The 19,609-nt window shown below is 42.7% G+C and overlaps 1 protein-coding gene across 4 annotated transcripts; it reads left to right on the top strand.

Annotated features, from left to right (window-relative positions):
- Window positions 1–449: 449 nt before the first annotated feature.
- Window positions 450–13,908, top strand: LOC103641245 (uncharacterized). Of its 4 annotated transcripts, XM_020546125.2 has the most exons (16): window positions 450–1,170; window positions 1,273–1,363; window positions 1,478–1,990; window positions 2,634–2,827; window positions 3,344–3,967; window positions 4,060–4,142; window positions 6,073–6,230; window positions 6,386–6,807; window positions 6,893–6,973; window positions 7,062–7,153; window positions 7,258–7,350; window positions 7,423–7,524; window positions 7,625–8,037; window positions 8,124–8,357; window positions 8,453–8,522; window positions 9,063–9,394. In XM_020546125.2, the coding sequence occupies exons 7-13, from the start codon at window positions 6,091–6,093 to the stop codon at window positions 7,994–7,996; spliced, it is 1,302 nt and encodes a 433-aa protein (XP_020401714.1). In that variant the 5' UTR covers window positions 450–1,170; window positions 1,273–1,363; window positions 1,478–1,990; window positions 2,634–2,827; window positions 3,344–3,967; window positions 4,060–4,142; window positions 6,073–6,090; the 3' UTR covers window positions 7,997–8,037; window positions 8,124–8,357; window positions 8,453–8,522; window positions 9,063–9,394. The 4 variants fall into 4 exon arrangements, 3 of the variants coding, with proteins under 3 accessions (XP_020401714.1, XP_023157014.1, XP_020401715.1); XM_023301246.2 differs by lacking the exons at window positions 450–1,170; window positions 1,273–1,363 and having other exon boundaries at window positions 1,375–1,990; window positions 2,949–3,967; XM_020546126.2 differs by lacking the exons at window positions 450–1,170; window positions 1,273–1,363; window positions 1,478–1,990 and having other exon boundaries at window positions 2,003–2,827.
- The last annotated feature ends 5,701 nt before the right edge of the window (window positions 13,909–19,609 follow it).

Consider the following 19,609-nt stretch of genomic DNA (forward strand, 5'->3'; position numbering starts at 1 on the left):
CTATAAGAAAAGTGCATAGGTGTCATGTATCATGTTTCTTATTGGGAGTTCCAAGTTGTCGGTTTTCAGCATTAGGCTAAAAAGAATAAACAAAAGGGTTCTATATTAGTTTTGCTTTATAATTGTTTTGTAGGTGTTTATTCCGATAAACATCCGAGGAACGCACTGGTATCTTACCGTCATCAATGCAAGAAATATGGAGATATAAGTGCTCGATTGACTTGGTACTTCATCCGGCCACAATGACCTCACTAACTCCGTGAGTTTGCATAAACCAAACAATTAGTAATCTCTACTACTAATTATGTTAGTAGTGTAGGCGTCCAACCACTTGCATGGCGCACATTCTGCCAAGCCCGCATGCCGCAGCTGCCCCAGCCGCGCATCCCGCAGCCTCCTCGCATACGCCGCGTGATCCGCCCGCTTCCTCCTCCCCGCGCCCGCAGCACCCGCCGCCGATGGTAGCCGCCACGCCCGCGCAAGGGAAGTTGCTTCCCAAATCCGCGCACGGGTACAAGATTTCCTCTGTCCAACCACTCGCATGGCACAAGTGCTCAGATTTGGATCCTTCAGACAAGATTTCCCAAATCCCGCAGACAAGTTCATCCGAGCGCATCCCGCAGCCCCACGCGCGCATCCCGCAGCCGCGCCGCAGCCGCTCCTTCCATCCGCGAGGATCCCCCAGCCGCTCTTTCCATCCTCACGAGGATCCCCCAGCCGTTCCTTCCATCCTCGCGGATCCGAGCGCGCTCGATCGGATACCCTTAATCGCGGCTACCATAAACGCGCTCCTACCCCACGAAATCGATGGCGCGCGTGTTGAGGGCGTGGGGAGGAGGTGCGCGGCCGCCATCAACGATGTCCTACCCATCTGCTCCGCGATTCTTGCCATTCTTCCTGGTTACCAATCAGTTTTTGGTTCCCCCGCTGAAGCTCAGATCTATCTGAATGGCTTCCCTATGAAGCATCATCTGGTTGCTCATTGGCATCACCTTTGTTCTGTTGAAACTGGTCATCTTCTATGTTGGTTGTTAACGTTAAGAACTGTTCTTGTTAGGAACTGTTATCTTGTTGGTTGCTCTCCCATGCAGTGGTGTTGTACGAATTTTATTCTTCTGCAGTAACAGGTACAGAACCATTGTTGCTTTCAGATTTGTCGAGTACCACAAGGTCAGAAGTTGCATTATCTTCTTTTGCTTCCACTATAATGTTCTCATTCTGGTGGCTGCTATCTGATGCATTAGTGTTGCTTGATTTTTTTTTCTGGAGCAGGCATGAAATCGTTGGATTTTTCAGATTTGTCTACCACGGTTTCAGAAGTTGCATTTTCGGTGTTTGCTCCCACTACAATGCTCTCATCATTGTGGGTGCTCTCTGATATTGTAGTATTCTCGGAATTATCTTCTACTGTAGCAGGAATGGGATCACTGGAATTTTTGGATTTGTCAAGATCAGGCTCAGCTTCTTTCTGCTGCAGGAGTTCCTTTATAGTTGTCGTCTGATCTGGGTTTGAAGCAATTGCGTTCTCTTTCATTTGGTTGATATGGCTCTCTTTCTCCACAAGAGCTGCTTCCAATTCTTTCTGCGTGTTGGTAAGATATGTCGTGGTAGTTTCTGAATCCATGAGCTTGTTTTTCAATTCTGCCCTCTCAATACTTAGGACAAATGTTTTTCAATTCTGCCCTCTCAATTCTGCTTCCAATTATATTTGTTTGTTACAAAATACTTTAAATTGTCATTTCATTTAAACTGTTTATTGTAAACTAGAAAGTATACATACATATACACAGATTTGTACACGTAATCATGTACAAAATTTGCCACACCTCAAATTTTGTGCGTCCTCCGCCACTGCTCGCCCCCACACCTCGCCCTCCATCCACCTCCCCAAATGACGCGCCTTCCTGGAATTAAAAAGGCCGAAGGGAGGCCACACACGAGACCACCAATCGGACACACGCGAGTACATCCGACGCCCACCATCAGCCAGGTGATGGTCGATTATGAGTTCATCCTCCGCAATTCTTTCTTAGTGTTGAGTATGTTGTTCTTTTTTTCTAGACATAGGTTACAAGTTTATTTCAGAAATAAGTTTATGCAATGTGTTTCTGCAATGTGTTGGGTTCAGTCATACATTGGACAGTCACAGGTAGGTTACAGGTTTATTTCTGAAATAAGTATATTTCTGAGACATAGGTTACAAGTTTACCGATCCTCTCCATGCAACTGGTCTGTTATGTTTCATTCGATTTTCAGTTAAGTCATAGTACTAAACTGCACAGTCTCATTCGATTTTCAGTTAAATCAATACGTTAATTTTGTACCATAATTTTAAATATGTTCATCTTCTCTTTGTGCGTTTAAATATGTTAGTTTTGTACAATTCAAGTCTGTCAAACCAATTTTGCTAGACTATTTAGTAGTACGGATATCTTTAACTTTGTTGTCTGCTCTTTGCTCATGCTCCAGCTAATTTCAGTGCCTAATGCTATTTAATAGTTCCTGTTGCTAACTAAAAATTTGTAGCTATTTAATAGTTATGTTAGAATATCGTTTGACTTTGTAAACATGATTTTAGTGTACTGAGTTCAAGGTAATATATAGCTAACTGGTATCTTTGAATACTGAACCAGATAGTGTACAGAGCCGTTGCGATGCCCGTGCCTCTGCCCCCGCCTCCTCTACCCTCGCGACGCAACATCACTGCGAACACTCTAGCAGTGCTAGAAGCCATGGCTGCACACAATGTGAGGACTCTCATCTACTCCAGCACGTGTGCGACCTATGGAGAGCCTGACAAGATGCCCTCGCTGAAGGAACTCCCCAGGTCAGCAGTTCAGTTATGATTTCTGAAACCATTAGTTCCTTTCTAAAATCAAGTTGAACGCCTCTCTAGCTAGCATTAACAAAAAATGAGGTTAAAGTTTACAAACTTCACTTCTGGTCAGGAACACGGCTTTCTTCAACACTTCGTAAGTGGATTATTTCCTATCCAGAATTTGCAATAACCATTACTAGGCAGAAATCATCATTTGGTTTCATAATTTGCTAATTGTAGTAAATGATTAATTAAACAAGCAAGGAGTGTACAATTTTCCTTAGCCTGTTTCTACTACTAATTATTGTTTTTGAACTGGTATTTTCATTTTCTTTGTGCAATCCAACTACTACATCTATCACTCCAGTATCATCCCGAACGTTTCAATTTCAAATATGTACCCTATTGTAGTCTGGAGTTGCACATATATATTTTAGATCCCAAGCCCAAAATCTTTTAGATCCCAGTTCATACCAATTTAATGTTAAGTTTGCCTCCACAACTGATCTCGATTTCTATTCTCAGCATTATATTGGTGATATCTCAGAGTTGGATGCATTGGAAGGCTTTGCTAAAGGTTTTCCTGGTTTTTATCATAGATCTGTGCATAAGATTTTCTTGATTTTTTGTTTGTTTCAGAGAAAGCAGTATTCTAACATGGCATGTTCCTACCTTGTTTTCTTATTTGTCTGTGTTGTCTCCTGCATGTTATACACAAAATCTTTGTACCCACAATCTTTGTATTCTAAGATCGATAAGTGCCCAAAATCTTTGTATGCTTCTAAACAGACCTTTGGTATTGTTGTACACATTGGATTCAATACCACTTCTGTTGTCTCGGTAAGTAATTGTCCATATTTATATTATTAAGGGTTTTCAATTATTTACAGTGTGTTCCCATGCGTTTGGTGAACATTAGCCATGTTGTTTGGCATATACATCTTTCAGCTGCACTTATCATGTCATTTACATTTCACCATTTTGATGTGGATCTGAAATCACATTGTTAATTTTTTTGTATTGATCTACTACTACCTTGTCAATTGTTTTTATTTTCTAAATTTTTAGGGAGTTCCAATGTTCTATATGGGTGATGAATATGGTCACACAAAGGGAGGGAACAACAATACATACTTCCATGACCATTATGTCAGTCCGATGCCAGCACATATTAACACATTGTTTTAATCAATTTCTTTGACATTCTTGTAATTTTCTAGCCTTTTAATTTGGTTGTGCAGGTCAATTATTTCCGTTGGGATAAGAAGGAAGAACAATCCTCTGAGTTGTACAGATTCTGCCGTCTCATGACCAAATTCCGCAAGTAAATAATCTTCCCGCCAAATAGTTTCCGTGCTAAACTGATGATGGTTCCTCTGTTCACCAAATGGCAAGATCTTGTATAGTTTACGTTGCCACTGTCTATTCATGTAATACCCAAATTTGTAAAAGCATAAGAACTAAGATTATTTTCCCTATATGTGTTGCCTTTACTCATTGGTACATGTGAATAACCACATTGAAAAGTGAATAATTAAAGTGGCACATAAACAACTTATGCATCATGCTGGGTCTTATTTGTTTGTGCATTTAAAATAATAATAATATATATAATACTTGAGTGAGAGTTTGAAGTTAACAAAAAAAATGTACTTAAGGAAATTATGTATATAAAGCAAGAGAGAAAATACTATGAGAAACAGAATAAATTTGTAAATAAATAAAATTTATTCATACTATGTTCAGAGGAATAGAACATATAAATTTGAAGATGAAATTGCCACAAATTTTGGATTTAAAATTGAATTCGAAATTAAAAGAGAAAAGAAAAGGGAAAAGTAAGAATATAAAAGAGAAATGAATGAAATGCTTAGCTGGGCCACTATTCTTCATTTCGGCCCACCAGGAAAATCCTCCTGCGTAGCCCACTCAACCCCACGCCCTGCGCAGCCACACAGCCCTGACTCGCGGGACCCGCTCACCAGGGATCCCCGCGGCCACGCCTTGTTTGGCTTACCAGTGGGCCCCACCTGTCATCTCTATCTCTTCCCCCTTCTTCGCTGTTTCTGTTTCCTATCCGCGTCAACAACCCGGACACCGTGCGCGGAGCTCGCCCTGGTTTCGCGCGTGTGGATCGGAAGAAGGGAACTGCCTCCGGGACCGGGTCCAGGGCTATTTGAACCGTGCCGCTCTGCCCTTCTCGCTCGCACACCCCTACCACCGTAGGTAATTTACGCCCCGCTAGAAATCTTGGTGAGGAGAGAGCGAACACCGCGGCTGTCTTCCTGCCGTATCGCGCCTAGACATCACCTTGGGGGCTCGACCGCGGCCGGGGATCCTATACGGCGGTGCACCAGCGCAGAAGGTGCGGAGAAGCGGCCCAATTTCACGTCGGTGTCCAGCTGGGATTGTTGGCTCGCCGCTCGCGCCGTGGATCGCCCGCCTGCGCGCATCATCTTCGGTATGGCTCCCTCAACGACATTCGTTTTCGTACCCGAATCGTGTAAAGTCGTATGGGTTAGAGATTGGGGCGCTTGAACCTTGGACTCGCCTCACCGGTGATGTCCTCTGCCTGGGTTGTCGTTTGGCACCACCGTGAGCCGCCCCCTTCCGTATACCGTAAATTCCTTAGAGCATACACCTAAATTGGCTCGCTAGATAGGTTCGCTGAGTTGTGGTCTAGGTGTGGGTACACTGTGCCGCTCGGCTGCCGTCGCCGGCGATGTCTGCCACCGCGGGCTACTGTACGCCTGCTCTCCACGCTGCGCGCCCTCCCCACGTTCACCAATCACCACCGCTTCAAGCTGGCTTGCTTTTTACTGCTGCTGCACTTCGTATTATTCTACATGAGCATATGCAGAGAATATGATGCTAGTACTTCGTATTATTCTACATGAGCAACAGTGCTATTGTACTTGGTATTATTCTACATGGCGTGCATGATGCTAGTGTGTCTTCATTATACTTAGATAATTCTAGTGCATTACTACTCGAGCTTGTGAACACAACCAAGGTGGCAAGTTGTAAGGGATTATTTGATCATTAACAGTTAGCTAGAACCACAGCAAAATGACAGCTCCAGCAAATATAAATATATATATATAATTATGGTGTTTCTTGTTTGGTGTCTCTCTTATCTGCAGATGAAAAGTAAAGTAGAAGGCAAAGCACCGTCAGCATCTATTACTGCACATAATTCCATAAACCAATCTATTGTTATACTTACATGATTTTTTCGTTCCCTGCCCTGTCAGCATCTATTTTCCTGACCTATGATGACGACTCAAGGAGGTTTGCAGCCGACAAGCAATGAAGCTAATATGTGCACCAACGACAATGGTAGCCAACTTGGTACACGGATTGTGGACGAGATTATGGCCGGGAAGAACGTCTTCTTTGATCTTCCTGACAAGTAAAAATCTATCTACCCATATTGTTCTCTACTGCTTTGGCCTTGGCGCAGATCATAATTATAGTATATTGTTTTCATACCTCTTAATTGTTGAATGAAATCTTTTTACAACACTATTTTAGTCATTGTTTGCATAAAATATATTTGTGTGGCAGGTTGACTGGTGAGATATGGACCTTGAAATTCCATTGCATTGGAGCACAACCTGGAAAAGAAATTGTCACAGTAAATATTGATAAAGCTTATGTTGCCTTTTACAACGTGGTGTACATAAAATCGAAACTTGGATATTCTGGGAGGGACTTCTTGTTTTACAAGAAACGATGTGGCATTGATCGATCCAGGCTATTGGCACTTGATTACATCCACCAAGAAGAGGCCATGCTGTCTGATAACATGGATGAGAGAAAAATAAGTTTTGTGCTCACAAAAGATCCACCCAGTGATCTAGAGGTAAGCATAACTCCCATCAAGCGTCCAAGACAGCGAACAAATGTTGATGAAGAAACTATAGAAGTGTCGATTGATGCATATAAGGAGTGGCTTGCAATACTACAACATGATAATCCAGAAACGGGTAAGTTAAGATGTCAAACTCATTACATTAAATACATGATATGTTATAGTTTCCACAGTTAAACTTACATATTGTTTAAGTGCAGATTTAATGGATGACTTCAGGGAGGATACGATCAAAACATATAAAGAATGGTTAAGGCATCAAGGCGATCTTCCAGATATCTGTAATTTCTTTTATTTACAGCCTACTAACATATAGTGTATATTTTCGCAAATTGTTAGAGATGTAACTGATGCCTATGCTATCCGCAGTATTGTATGAAAGGATGAAAAACAAGCCTGAAGATGTAGACATCGTCGAGTGGCATTACATGGTGTTGTATTTTGGATCTGAGAAATTCCAGGTTTGCTATTTCATTTCCTTTACTTTAACGATTGGCACTTGCATAATATGGATGATTCTAGCGATTTATTTATTAATTCATTTCCAACTATTATTATTTTCTAGAAAATAAGCAGCCGGAACTCGGAAAACCGTCAGAAACAAAGAACGAAGCATATAATGGGTTATAGAACTTTTTCCCAAATAAGCTTTCAACAGGTAATGATATGACCACTACTTTATTTTCCATGATTAATGACAAACTTGTATGATACATTCTTCACATTACAGAGAGATCCAGAAACTGGTATAGAACCAACCGATCTATCCCTTTGGATGATTACTCATTGTAAAAATGATGAATGGTCGGAAGAGGCTTCACGTGGCATTTATGTGAGTAAATCACAAAGCTTACTACTAAAACATACTTTAAAATACTCGGCATCAATTCTTATTTGAATTGAGCTAACTTGAACTATATTGTTTTTTTCAGGAGAACGCAGCTGAGAAAATTGCTGAGAAAATATATCAAACAGAAAAATTTTATCTAACAAGAGAAGAGGAAAATGCTATTTTCCAAACAACATTCAAGGAAACAACAGGATGTAAGGCAAACAGACTTCATGGTCATGGGTACCTATCAAGATATCCAACAAGAAGTCAAGTGATGGAATCAAAGTTCCTCGAACAAGCTCGTGCCACGGTTGCAACCAACCAAAAAAACATTGAACTCGAAAGTCAGGTCCAGTTGTTAAATGAAAAACTTGCGTGTGAGGTTGCAGAACGAGAAAGAATACTCCAGGAAAAAATGCAAGCACTGCAAGAAGAAGAAGAAAAAAAAGACAAGTGCTTAGAGAAGAAATGAGGCAAGAAATGGTTGCTGCCCTTGCTGTTGTAGCACAACAGGTATAAAATTTGATATTTGTATTTTTACCATCATTGCTATTAGAAACTTTTGCAACATAAATTGTTTGATCAATTGTTTAATGCAGAGCAACCGTGAAAGCACCACTCCAATCGATCCTTCTTCCGTTGTCCCTACTAAACCTCCTGAATTCATCCCAGCTGATTCTCCTGCACCTGCACCAAGTAGTGCAAACAACGTTCGTACACCAGACACAAACAATAAGAAAGACAATATGCCAGCAAACTATATTAGCTCTTACACTCTAAGGAATGCTGTGACAAGACGTGTGCAGGCAAGGGGCAACAAAAGAAGCGAATGTGTATGGAATGCAAATGTTCTTGTATTATGATCATATAAACTGTTTTACAACATTTTTTGATAGTTTTGTTTTTGTAATCCTGGATATGATAATAGGTACAATCCGCAAGTGCAAGCGAGAAGCAAGGTAGATCAACTTAAGAAGCTCTATCAAAGTGTGTTTAAGGTATGTCCACAATCTTTTTTTATTTCTTTTGTAGTTGTGCATGCAATGGATTTTAGTAGCCTAAACAGATTTTAGTTAACCATATGAGCAGTACACATGTTTGTGGCTCTGTGCAGCATGCTTATTTGGTAGCCTGTTTTCGCTCTTGTTAGGCTGGTGCTGCAGCTGCCTTCTCTGGTAGAGATAGAGTAGAACGTTTGCTGTTGCGTGCTTCCTGTTTGCTGCGTGCTACTGTTTGTTGCTTGCCGCTGCTAGCTGCGTGCTGCTGCGTGTTGTTGTTGCTGCTTGCTGCATGCTGTGTGTTGCTACTTGCTGCTTGCTGATGGTTGCTACTGTTTGTTGCTTGCCGCTGCTAGCTGCGTGCTGCTACATGTTGTTGCTGTTGCATGCTGCATGTTGCTGCTTGCTGCTTGCTGCTGATGCTGCTTGCTAGGAGTTGTGTTGTAGCTGTAGCTGTAGGCACTACAGTTGTAGTCTTTCACTAATGATTAACCAAGTTATTGTAGCTTTACTAATTATTGTTTTTAACACTTCCAACAGGTTCCTTGTCGTCGTGATATCGTCGTCAGCCTAGCTAACCATCGCTTGCATCAATGGAGGGGATGGAGGGGTACACGATGACAAAAAAAAAACTTCCAATAATTTGCTAGTCCTGAGTAGTTTATTATCTATGTTATCACAATCCAAGATAGTATGAGGATGTTGTGACTGTGAGCTATGTTATCAAATTAATTTGTATTTGGCCACTATTTATTTGGTGCAACCTATTTGTTACAACTTATGGTATGGATGTAGTTAATATATGAGATAAGAGACAAATATTATGGTTGTCAATTTTGGTTCTTACGTTACTGATGTAAAATATAATTCTTTTGCATAACATTTTCTACCCAATACAAATGCAAAATGCATTGTCGTATAAATTGTGGGTTTGAATATATGTAAATGCAACGGTTTTATTGGTTGTTGTATGGTTCAGTTGCAATGATTTTTTTGTTGCAATAAGATGTAATTACCATGGATCTATTTCGTTGGGACTTCGGTAGTCGCAACCTTTTCTTCTTGTTGCAACATCATTTGTTACGATATTTTTTGTTGTTATATCGGTTCTTACCACAGATAATTTTATAGCAAAAAGGTCATGTAGCCACGAGACACATTATGTTGCAAAATGATCAAATGCAACGAAATTATTTGCATGGCAATACATCTTGTTGCCACGAGTCACTGGTGTGGCACTAGTGTTTTGTTGCCACACAGCATCTTGTGGTAACAAAGCCATTTGCAACAGATTTAAACGTGGCATTAACACTTATTACCATGAAATATGTTGTGGCAATAGAGTTTTTGGCAACTATCGTAAATGTTGCAATATAACTTATTGCAACAGAATAGTCCATTGTAACAACGAACTGCTGCAACACTTGAATACGTTGCAAAAGATGTAGTAATTGCAACAGAACGTAAAATTGTTGCTATAGCCTATTGCCACTCTGTTTTCTGCAACAGCAGGCAACGACAGTTGTTCTATCGCAATTGGTGCCTATCGCAACGATTTATGGTCTATCGCAACGATTTTTGCCCATTGCAAGAAGGTGATTTTTTAGTAGTGTGACCTAATAGATGGCTAGACATACAATATCCATGTGTTCCAAATCGTCTACTAACCGTTATGTAAAAACTTGAACAAAACTTTGATTTCCAAAACCCAAATGAGAAACTAAAATTCTAGACCAAACTTATTGTATCCCTTTTCTTACAAATCTCGAGGACGAGATTATTTTTAAGGGGGTAGGATTTGTAATACCCAAATTTGTAAAAGCATAAGAACTAAGATTATTCTCCCTATATGTGTTGCCTTTACTCATTGGTACATGTGAATAACCACATTGAAAAGTGAATAATTAAAGTGGCACATAAACAACTTATGCATCATGCTAGGTCTTATTTGTTTGTGCATTTAAAATAATAATAATATATATAATACTTGAGTGAGAGTTTGAAGTTAACAAAAAAAATGTACTTTAGGAAATTGGAAATAATGTATATAAAGCAAGAGAGAAAATACTATGAGAAACAGAATAAATTTGTAAATAAATAAAATTTATTCATACTATGTTCAGAGGAATAGAACATATAAATTTGAAGATGAAATTGCCACAAATTTTGGATTTAAAATTGAATTCGAAATTAAAAGAGAAAAGAAAAGGGAAAAGTAAGAATATAAAAGAGAAATGAATGAAACGCTTAGCTGGGCCACTATTCTTCATTTCGGCCCACTAGGAAAATCCTCCTGCGCAGCCCACTCAACCCCACGCCCTGCGCAGCCACACAGCCCTGACTCGCGGGACCCGCTCACCAAGGATCCCCGCGGCCACGCCTTGTTTGGCTTACTAGTGGGCCCCACCTGTCATCTCTATCTCTTCCCCCTTCTTCGCTGTTTCTGTTTCCTATCCGCGTCAACAACCCGGACGCCGTGCGCGGAGCTCGCCCTGGTTTCGCGCGTGTGGATCAGAAGAAGGGAACTGCCTCCGGGACCAGGTCCAGGGCTATTTGAACCGCGCCGCTCTGCCCTTCTCGCTCGCACACCCCTACCACCGTAGGTAATTTATGCCCCGCTAGAAATCTTGGTGAGGAGAGAGCGAACACCGCGGCTGTCTTCCTGCCGTATCGCGCCTAGACATCACCTTGGGGGCTCGACCGTGGCCGGGGATCCTATACGGCGGTGCACCGGCGCAGAAGGTGCGGAGAAGCGGCCCAATTTCACGTCGGTGTCCAGCTGGGATTGTTGGCTCGCCGCTCGCGCCGTGGATCGCCCGCCTGCGCGCATCATCTTCGGTATGGCTCCCTCAACGACATTCGTTTTCGTACCCGCATCGTGTAAAGTCGTATGGGTTAGAGATTGGGGTTCTTGAACCTTGGACTCGCCTCACCGGTGATGTCCTCTGCCTGGGTTGTCGTTCGGCACCACCGTGAGCCGCCCCCTTCCGTATACCGTAAATTCCTTTGAGCATACACCTAAATTGGCTCGCTAGATAGGTTCGCTGAGTTGTGGTCTAGGTGTGGGTACACCGTGCCGCTCGGCTGCCGTCGCCGGCGATGTCTGCCACCGCGGGCGTTCTGGCGCCGCCGCGCGCGTGGTGTTGGTGAGAGTAGTCCACGCCGGTGTTAGCGGGCCGTTGATTCTTTAGTCTACGGTGTAGATTAGATCCTGCGTACCCTTTCGCGTGATGGGTTCTGGACCGTAGACTTGCGATCGTGCGGCTCTGGGGAGTCTCTGGTATTTAAGATCTGCACCGCTAGATTCCGATCGGATGGGTTACATCAGAACGGGCTTAATCCAATATGGGCCGTAGATCTCGTATCCTGTGGTCATAAATAGATACCGCTTCGACGCGTTTGTGTATTTAATCTGCGCCCTCGATTTTGGATCCAACGATCAGAAAACCCCCATACCCCTTCGGCCAGGTTATCTTACTAAAGAGACCCTGTATTTTATTTAAACTAACCCGCCATCCACCTGCTGGGCAATCTGTGTCTAGAGAATCTTTCACGTTGGCCCCTGACCTTTTGTTTATTCATGCGCGCAATCCAGGCATCAGTGAAATAATTATAAAAATAGATTTTTAATAAAAAAATAAATCCAGAAACTTATATAATTCATATTAAATTCATTTTAGCTCCAAATTAATTCATTCCAGAGACGTTAATTTTGTTTTAATATTGTCTACCACCTAGTAACACTGTCTAACCATGAAACTTGAATTAAAATTGTTCATTTAAATTAATCTATTCTAAGTGCTTAATAAATTAAGACAACCATAACTTCTTAACCGTAGCTCCGAATTTAGCAGTTCTCGAGCCCTCGACCTCGTAACAACGCGTAGATTATTATTACATAATTTGTACTTATGTTTGGTGTAATGTTAATTTTGCCTATACAATGTTTGTTTGTATTGCTACGTTTAGCAGTGAGGACACGTGTCATCTGAAGATCATCCTGGTACCTGGAATCTCAAAGTCTCAGGCAAGTTGTGCCCTTGATCACTTTTTACCCAATAATGTTCTTTAATATTATTTATCCATGCATAGGTTAATTTTGATGGGACCCAATAGGTCACCCTAGATTGTTTATCTCATTACCTTGCTTACCCCTGAATCACTTGGGTAGTTTGCTATTGCTTTACATGGTTTTGGGATAATCATTTATCATATCTATGTTCCAGTTATGTTGTTATTCTATTTATGTTCATGTCAAGATCATTAATGTTAATTGGAACATAGAGCTTAACTTGAGAAACACGTGCCACCACAAGGGTTTATGGACGCCCTTGGCTGATTAATTAGGAAAGCTAGTGGAGGACTACCTTACCCGAAAGGGGCAAGGGCAGTAGGGGAGTGGTCAGTGTAGGGAGGTCCTTGGTTGATTTTGCTGCGATGGTGGTCAGGCAAGAACCCTGCATTGGAGCTTCCTATAAACTGTAGCGGGTTTTCTGAAGCTAGTGAAACTTTGTAAAGGCCTCGTAGTGTTACCCTGCCTCGCCTCCTCGGTAGAGGTGTATGGGAAGTCGCGATCCCTTGGCAGATGGGTAACATGACTTGTGGGTAAAGGGTACCACCTCTGCAGAGTGTAAAACTGGTATACTAGTCGAGCTCACGGTCATGAGCAGCTCAGGACTCTCTGATGATTAACTTATGGAACTAAATTCAATTTGTCATATGCATTGCATCGCAGGTGATGTTGTTACTTTTGTTCTACTACTTAATTGGGTTGGTATTTACTTATACTTAGTAATTGCTAATAAAATTTTGACCAACTTTAAAAGCAATGCTCAGCTCTAACCATCCTCTTTGGTAAGCCTTACACTTCACGTGAGCTCCCACCTTTGGCGAGTTCATGCACATTATTCCCCACAACTTGTTGAGCGATGAACGTATGTGAGCTCACTCTTGCTGTCTCACACCCCCCCACAGGTCAAGAACAGGTACCGCAGGACGAGGCGCAAGGAGGATGCTGCGATGAGTTCGTGAGAGATCTAGGTCGTCGTATCCCAGTCAACTTTGGGTTGCTGGACCGTTGTCTCCTTATATGTAATTATTTATTTTGTATAGAACTCCTATTATATAGTAAAGTTGTGACATTCGATCATGTGCCATGATTCATCATATGTGTGAGACTTGGTCCCAGCACACCTGGTGATTATGTTCGCGCCCGGGTCTTGGTGCCCCGAAATCCGGGTGTGACAATTCATGTTCTTTTGGTGTGCAATATAGGGAATGTGAATCTCTTGGCCTTGAGGATTTCCCGACTTCAGAACGGTTGCGATAGCACGATCATCAGCCCGGGAAGCCTAACTGGTCAGAGGCAAGCCGATTCGTTGCCTTCACCATGGTACAGACATAACACCTACCACCATCATCACTATAGTCATTTCAATAATCGTTTTTCTACCATTAAGTAGATCAGAGAGAGATCAAAAAAGAAGCTGATGGTTTCTTATGTATCTGTTACTGCAGAAGGACGAAACCAAAGGCGAGTTCTACGTGGCCTTCAACACCAGTCACCTGCCGGTGGTCGTCGGGCTTCTAGAGCGCTCTGGGTTCCGATGGGAGCCAGTGGTGGACACCGGCAAGGAGGCACCATATGACTTCCTCACCGATGGCCTGCCAGATCGTGCTGTCACCGTCTACCAGTTCTCTCATTTCCTCAACTCCAATCTCTATCCTATGCTGAGCTACTCCTCCATCATCCTTGTATTGCGCCCTGATGTCTGAAAGAAGCGGATACAATAGAGTATACTGTAGCCGTAGTATATATTTTCTTTGACTTTTCTTTGACTTCCTTTTGTAGATCTGCCAAACACAAACACAACTAAGCAATGTAGCACATACTATTGGCATGGCCCTCCACTCATTTACATTCTAAATTTTATATATTTTTATAGTTCCTGAATTTGATCGCTCCTAAATACTTTGTCTGAAATCTGTTACTTTTTTTTGCCTTACACTTACAGTGAAAATGTCAACTGCCACTTTGTACATGCCTGATAAATAACTGAAGTTGACCTCATGTTCTATGCTTAAAACTGAATGCAGTGATCAGTACATGTATTTGTTTCGAAGCTTGTATTTCCTTCAGTTTGTAGGGGCTTCTACACTAAGTGTAGACACACCTATTTGTATATTGGCCCATGGATCTTATGTGATTCATGATATAGCATCGACATCATGGTTCAATTATCGTGGTATATGTTTCCGTTGCAATGCACGGGCACTCACCTAGTCTAACCAAAGATTCATTGTTGCCACGTGGGTCTCTGCCAAAAAACATAGAATTAAAATAAATGTACTAAGGACTAGTTTGGTTTTCCCAAGTAAAATTAGTTCATTTTCTCTTGAAAAAATAAGAATCTTTTGGATAAATGGAGTTGTCAAACTAGTCCTAATCATTTGATTTTCTCCTAGGACATTTTTCCTTTCACCCTTCTTTTGCCACGTGTAATCCAGTCACCACTTCTCCGGTTAAGATTTCAACTTTGCTATTGCCGACATGGTCCCATATTTCCTAAGTTTGTGTGGAAGGAGCATAAGCATGGAACTGTCATTTTCCAAATACTAGCAAAGTGTTCTTACGTTTCTACGGTTTTCATTTATAAGTATAAAACATAAAACATGTGTATTTTGTTGATTAAATGTGTTTGGATATGTTTTTGGAGTCAATAATCATGACTCGTATCCCCATCTGTACATAGGATTAAAAGGATTAAAGTAAGAGAAAGCCAGCCATTTGGAAGAAGAGGTGCATCTGTTCAGCACGCCAAAGACAAGAGGGTGCAATTAGCATGAACGAAGGACAGCTGTAACAGAAACATGATTGGGCCTGCCTGCTCCATGATTGGGCAATGAGCGTGCATCTTCAGTTCCGCACCAAGCGTCAAGCGCGGCTATAAATTTGGCTGCCCTCCTACTGAAAGAAACAGCATCTCTCCCAGCTGTGGATAGTTATTTCCTTTGCACTCATCTTTGTTGGTATTCACGAGGTTCTCAAATCAGGCACTAAAAGTGAGAGTTGGAGAAATACAAACCGGTAGACAAACATGACCAAACACTCGTTGTCATTGTAGTGAATCGGTCTGTTTTTTTCCTGAGACAAAGGGTGTAATGTCTATACGAGTAGTCCAGATTGCATTGGCTATAGAAGTGAGCATGTGCTTATATGGCATGTGCTATTTCAATTGTGGATTATTAGAGGGAACTGAAACCAGATCCATGAGAGAGTTGTCACATGCGTTGGATTTGGTATGGTCGCTTGTGTTTTATTTAATATGTTGGTACATTGTCGCTCGATGCAGCATATCTGTTGTCTTACTCGTCCTCATAAGCTAGAAAATTAGGGATGTCGAGAGGGTCTTCTACTATATGCTCTCTAGCGACCAGCTCCTGTTGTACTCTCTATGAGATAATGACGTCGATCATCACGTCATAGTCGTGTGGGTCGTCCAAGTACCTATTGAAGTGGATATTGGTGTCAATCTGTCTCACGAGCCTAGATAAAACAGTTGATGGCACAAAAGAGTTTGTTAACATTCTTGACATCTTCCGCCTTCAAGAGTGATTCTTCAAGAAATCGTTAACAAATTTTATGCAACTGTGATGTTCATCTATATGGTGTCGCTAAAACGACTTTTCTCTACTAGGCGCGGCGATATCAATTAAATATATTGAGTATTATCTATATACTGATGTATTTCTATTATAGTCACAACTAGCTGCCGTGGATGAAATCATCGTTTCTAGAAAAAAATTGTCTAAGATTGAATTTAAAACCGAACAAAAATATATTCTCCATTCTAAAAAAATTTAGGATGAGACTTAAATATTATGGTTGGTTTCAGTTTATCAATTTTATTGTTATACCTTAATCAAATATGTCAGAATTGTTTGATGCATGGACATCAACAACTGTCAAATGAATTTCAAATACTAGAAGTTGGTTTAGAAAGATTCATACATATACAAACTATTTATTATACAACCAAATTGCCTCAGACTGCACATGCATAACCTTGGTCAAATGTTGAGGAAGGGAAAAACAACTTGCTACACTAGTTTGTCTTCAATGTATTTGATTTGCGTACCCACTCTCACCCCTAATGAGTTATGACATGACAGTGTGTTGTCTCCATTGCAACCAAGCGTGCAATTATCCTAATGTTAAAGCCTCATAAAAGGTGGAAAATATTTTTTATCTGAGCTCACGATCAATCGTGATAACACATCATGCCTCCAAAGAGGACTAGGGTTGTTGCTCTAGAAGACTATGGAGTCCAACCCTCTGGAGTCCATGACCAAATGGTGACAAGAGAAAGACCACAGACCCACCACCACAAGATGACAACGACCAAGAAATCGAGAACTTAGAAGTCATCTAGGAATAAGTCAAACCTCAAAAGGAAAAGATGCTTCGGGTTGCCCAGCTACAACAGCGATTGATGAAACATCTGAAGGCTTACAATGCATGGCAAGATGAGATGAGCAAAGGGAAATCAACATCAATATTGTTGACGCCTTTTTGGAGCGCCAAACACTCAACAAGAACCGTGGCGGTGCCTTCTGCACAGGGGCGGACGGTCCGCGCGCAAGGGCCGGACAGTCCACGGCCTGGTGCGAGGCGCGGCGGTGCTCACTGCATAGGGGCGGACGGTCAGTCCACGCCCTAGGGCCGGACGGTCCGCGCGTACGCAGGGGCGGCGGAAGATCGTCGACGACGCCTGGATCTCGCTCCCGGGAGGGACCCTGTCGGGGAGGACAGATCCTAGGAGTTGTCTAGGATCGGGCCGGCCGACCTAGACTCCTCTAATCGACGTAGAGTCGAAGAGAGGTGAAGAATTTAGGGATCGAGAGGCTAAACTAGAACTAGACTAGAACTACTCCTAATTGTACTGGAAATAAATGTGAAATAGAAGTTGTATTGATTCGATTGATGGGGGTTCAATCGGTCGTAGCCCTTCATCTATATAAAGGGGGAGGTCTGGATCCGTTTCAAACTGATTTCTGAGTTAATCCCGCGGTTTTAGGTAACAAATCCCGCGAGAAACTAGGAACCCTAACTGACTCTGCGCACACGCGGACCATCCGTGCCACCACCGTGGACTGTCCGGACCACGGACCGTCCGGCCTCGGGGCCGGACCGTCCGCACTGCTCTTTTTAGCATTAAACATATGCCCCCTGCCTTTTGGTGAAGGTTGATGAACCAAAAGCATATGAACTAAATCTGATGTAAGTCATCGGCTTTTCAACATGGAGATCATTCAATAAAGCACCAATGTATAAAGGCCGTTTCAGATTGTATCCTTCTCGGCCATGACCATTTGGTCAATGGATCAAAAGGAATAGAATGGCGGTGCCCCCAATCTGGATAGACAAAGGGACTATACATGTACCATGGATTCATCATTATACCATTTCATGTTTGAACAGGATAATATAACGATGATGAGTAAACGGGTGGAAAGTACCCTGGCCTCATAGGATGAATAGGCGATGCTTGTAGTGTCGCCTTTCGGGTCGTTTTGTTTACTCGTTTCGTCTTAGCAAGTGACCGAGGTTTCTTCGTTGACCGATCACGTAGAACGGTCTTCTTGCTAGTATCCTTGGAGAGCAACTGATCAAAAGTAGGGTCGGCTTTGATCAGCCGACCATATGTGTTCTGCCCTTGCGTCTCCTTCCCTTTTAAAGCTTTGTGTGGAGGCTGACGTCCTTGGCCATAGGCGAACTGTCCGGCAGAGTTAGCCGGACCGTCTGTCTGAGCACCGGACCGTCCGCACGTATGTGCCAGCCCGTCCGTGATGCTCCGGCGAGGCTATTGTGCTTGGCTCATTAATTGTGCTTGCCCCCCGGTTCCTCCGGACTTTTTAGCCTTATCGTCCAGAGCCTTTCGAGCAATCTCCTTTTGTGATATCTTTGATATGCGAGGATCGCCAATGAGGATGTCTTTGCTTTTGCCTTTATCGGCTATTTCGGGCCGAACTAAGATCTTTTTGCATGCGATATCTATTGTATTAACAGGAAATGGTTGTGTGTCCACTTGCATCTCCTGAAAAGCCAACCGGCCCTCATTTATGGCCGATTGTACCTGTCGACGAAAAACATTACAGTCATTGGTGGCATGAGAAAAAGAATTATGCCACTTACAATAAGCACGCCTCTTTAATTCATCTATAGGAGGGATATTATGAGTTAATTTAATGTTGCCATTTTTAAGTAGCTCATCAAATATCTTATCGCATTTGGCAACATTAAAGGTAAATTTAATCTCTTCTTGCCGATTCTTTTGAACCGGTTGTAAGGAAGAGCATGCTGAAGATTTGGCCTTTGTTGGCCGAATAAACTCAGCGGTATATACATCTGCGGATTCATCATCTAAACTATCACGCTCTATTAGATGTATAGTACGGGCGTCCGATTTTGATGTCTCTTTAAATCAGCTTTCACAGGCTAAAGCCCACTGATGTAGCTGGGCTATCGAAAAGAACTGGGTTCCATCTAATATGTCTCTTAAGTAGGATAGTGTCGGCGTTTCGACCCCGGGGGGTCCCTGGACCGACGAGTAAATTGTCGCCGCGTGTCCCAGCCCAGATGGGTCGGCGCGAGACGGAGCACGAAGGGGGGAAACAAGGAGACATGCGTAAAGGGGAAGCCCGCGGCCTTCGTGTTTGTCCTGCGCCCAGGTCGGGTGCGCTTGCAGTAGGGGGTTACAAGCGTCCGCGTGGGAGGGAGCGAGAGGCTTGCACGCGCCGTCCCGTCCTCTCCGCGTGGCCAACCTTCTCGTACGAGTGCCCTGGGCCTTCTTTTTATAGGCGTAAAGAGAGGGCCCAGGTGTACAATAGGAGATGTAGCAGTGTGCTAACATGTCTAGCAGAGAGGAGCTAGTGCCCTAAGTACATGTCGTCGTGGCAACCGGAGAGGTTTTGGCACCCTGTTCATGTGATGTCGTGGCCGTCGGAGGAGCGCTGGAGCCTTGTGGAAGGACAGCTGTCGGGGCTATCGAGTCCTTGCTGACGTCTCCTTGCTTCCGTAAGGGGCT

This window comes from Zea mays, chromosome 10, assembly GCF_902167145.1.
Source record: "Zea mays cultivar B73 chromosome 10, Zm-B73-REFERENCE-NAM-5.0, whole genome shotgun sequence".
Classification (NCBI taxonomy): Eukaryota; Viridiplantae; Streptophyta; class Magnoliopsida; order Poales; family Poaceae; genus Zea; species Zea mays.